The 2,824-nt window shown below is 50.2% G+C and overlaps 1 protein-coding gene across 1 annotated transcript; it reads right to left on the bottom strand.

The window, feature by feature from the left end:
• Positions 1–591: 591 nt before the first annotated feature.
• On the bottom strand, positions 592–1,965 carry LOC105310884 (AP-1 complex subunit beta-1-like). Its single transcript, XM_011386974.2, has 2 exons — positions 1,715–1,965; positions 592–904 (listed from the first exon to the last, which is right to left on the bottom strand). Exons 1-2 carry the CDS (start codon positions 1,948–1,950, stop codon positions 607–609), a joined length of 534 nt encoding a protein of 177 aa, XP_011385276.2. The 5' UTR covers positions 1,951–1,965; the 3' UTR covers positions 592–606.
• Between the last annotated feature and the right edge of the window lie 859 nt (positions 1,966–2,824).

Here is a 2,824-nt window from a genome sequence, read left to right as displayed (position 1 = left end):
TCCCTAGGACCTGCACTGCTAATTCCTTTTTCATTCCTACCTGCCTTGAGCATTAGGCACCTTCCCTTAGGAGGAGTGGCTTACTGCCGCAATCGTTCCCATGGAGAGGATGAAAATGGGCTGCGCAGCACTCTGAGCAACTCTGACATACCCCATCCCTGGCCCCAGACTGATGCAAAGTCCATGGCACCTTAACACCTGGAGTTCTCCAACCTCAGACTCTGTCCCCAGGAAAAATACATGCGCACAGACAAAATCTTACACCACGTTTCTACAGAGCTCTGTGGACTGTGTGGAACCATCCATTGTCTGTGGTTAAGAAGCTCCGTGTTAGCTTTTACCTGACCTGCTACCTGATTAGACTTAGCCAGGGTTTCTCAATCTCAGCACTGACATTTTGGATGAAACAGTTCTCCGTGGTAGGGCTGTCCTATGCATTGTAGGATATTAAGTAGCATCCCTGGCCTCTACCCACTAGATGTAGCACCCCCAGGTATGACAACCAAAATTGTCTCTAGATGTTGCCAAATGTCCCTTAGGGGACAAAGTTGTCCCTGGCTGAAAACCCCTGGGTTAAGCTACTGAAACTTCCTATACGGTGACATGTCAGTTTCCCTTGAGCCCGTTCCCAGCAGCAGAAACCCCAGGAGTACACACAGCATGTGTGTGGCAGTCCTGGTACCTTTTCTGCACGATGAGGTTGATGTTGCGCAAGGCCACATACTGTAGCTCAGGCTCAGCTGACAGCAGTGTAACCAAGGGTGGGGCCAACTTCTTGAGCAATGTGCCATAGTAGTCCAGGTCCTTGGACAACATCTCCATGAACTTCATTAGCACCTTCACAGCAGAAAGCACCACAGCTGAGTTGGCGTGGGAGAGCCTGGGGGTGACCCGCTCACAAATGCTGAGGTCCGTTCCAAGGGGGCAAATAGGAGAGACAGACAAGGGGAAACAGCTGTTTTTAGTTATCAAAATAGCATGTCTTTTGTAAGTGGAAGATCTAGATTCTGGTTCTGCAGCCTGTAAACTGACCCCAAGCAGGTGAAAACCACTCTGAAACTCATCTAGAAAATGAGGCCGATGGCACAGGGTTGCTGGGGCTTAAATGAGACAATGTGTGTAAAGTACCAGCACAATGCCCCGCATATAGAAAATACTTGATAAATGTCAACTCCTCCTTTCCCCTAGTATAATGGCATTCAAAAGAGGCAGGACATCATGTTGGTTAGGACCAAGAGTCAGGGGAGTTTCAGCTGGGTGACCTGCACAATTTTCCTCTACCTCTCTAAGCCGGAGTTTCCTTACCTGTAAAATGGGGACAATGATGGGACCACTTTCACAGAGTTGCTCTAGGATTATCAAATGCATGGGAAGTGAGAACTCAACAAATGTTGGCTCTGATGCTATCCACCTCCTTCACTCAACCTGAGGTAACCAGGATTTCTGTCAGCTCCCAGGTCAGGTCCTGGCTTCTGTCTGAGCACTGACTGCTTGAAGCAACACCACTGACAGCCTGGCTCTGGTCTCTCTCAAGTGAGTCTCAAGATGATCTATGGGGAGCCCTTCACCCTGATTGGGATCCACGGGTTACTATACCTTACTGGGACAAGGCCCTAGAAAGGAGCCCACTGAAGGCCTGAGGCCCAGCTCATGGTTAGAGCCCTGCTGAGGACCAGCTCCAGCTGGGCTGGTAAGCAGGGGGCAGCCTGCTCACCTCTGGGCCTCTCGGTCGTCCTTGGGCGTGTAGTTGGCCAGGCAGTCCAGGATGAAGATCTGGCCCCATTCAGTGCACTCGTTCAGGGCTGTTAGTAGCTTATTAATAGACTGAGGGTTCAGGTCAAGGAGGTTACTGCTGGGGTGAGACTCGGCGATCTCTGAGAGAGCAGCTACAGCGTTTGCAACCACCTGGTTGAGAGAGTAGAAGGGGTAGAGGCTGTGGACACTGCTCATAGGCCAGAGGGCAGTGGGGCTAATGATGCTGGCTGGTTAGAGGTTGAATATCCTGAAAACATATGACTTGACAGGCAGGGTCTGGAGCAAGAGACCCACTCTAAGCACTCATCCTACTGACTCCTCTGTAAACTGGAACTAAAGTAAGTGCACTTGCCATTAAAGAAAAAAAAAAAAGAAACAGAAGAAAGATCTAGTGCCGGGTGCCTGGCAACAGAAAGCCTTCCAGCTACCTAACACACAGCATTCATCTACCAGTTACAGTAGCTCACTTCAGGGGTTGTCAACAGTGCTTCTCAGAGATAGAAGATTCCTGTAGAGCCTCTCAGGGCTCCTGGGGACAGATGGGGACTGGAGTAGAGAGGGGCTTGCCAGGTGAAGCTCTGGGCCCTCAATCCATTTCCACCAGAGCAGCTGTTTTTATGTGCTCCACATGGTTTTCAACTTTTTCCATGACAAGGAGTACGCCAGTGGCCATCCATGTACTGGCCACTCAGCACCCGTGTGTGATCAGTCTTTCTGTAGGAGAGAGGGGAGTGGCTAGGCTGAGGGTTTGTGCATTTCATTTTAAACAGGGGCTGCTGAACTGCCCTCCAAACTGCTGCCCACCACTGTGTGTGAGAAGACAAGTTCCCTTTCCAGCTATATCCTGCTGTCCCAGCCTTCAAGCTATGTTACTGCAGGGTGACCTCTACAGCCCTAGAAAGATGATGGGAAAGGGAAAAGTATCTCACATCCAGAGTTCACCAGTGGTCTTTGTGAGACAATGATAGTGACTGGAAAGAGGGCTAGTCTTGGTTGCACACCCACTGTGTGCCAGGTTATACCAGGCACGTTGCCTTCACAGCACTCCTGCCAATCATGTAGAATTAGA

Source organism: Pteropus vampyrus, unplaced genomic scaffold, assembly GCF_000151845.1.
Source record: "Pteropus vampyrus isolate Shadow unplaced genomic scaffold, Pvam_2.0 Scaffold14710, whole genome shotgun sequence".
In the NCBI taxonomy this organism is placed as follows: domain Eukaryota; kingdom Metazoa; phylum Chordata; class Mammalia; order Chiroptera; family Pteropodidae; genus Pteropus; species Pteropus vampyrus.
The sequence above is the reverse complement of the archived record's forward strand: the minus strand, read 5'-3'. Positions and strand labels throughout refer to the sequence as shown.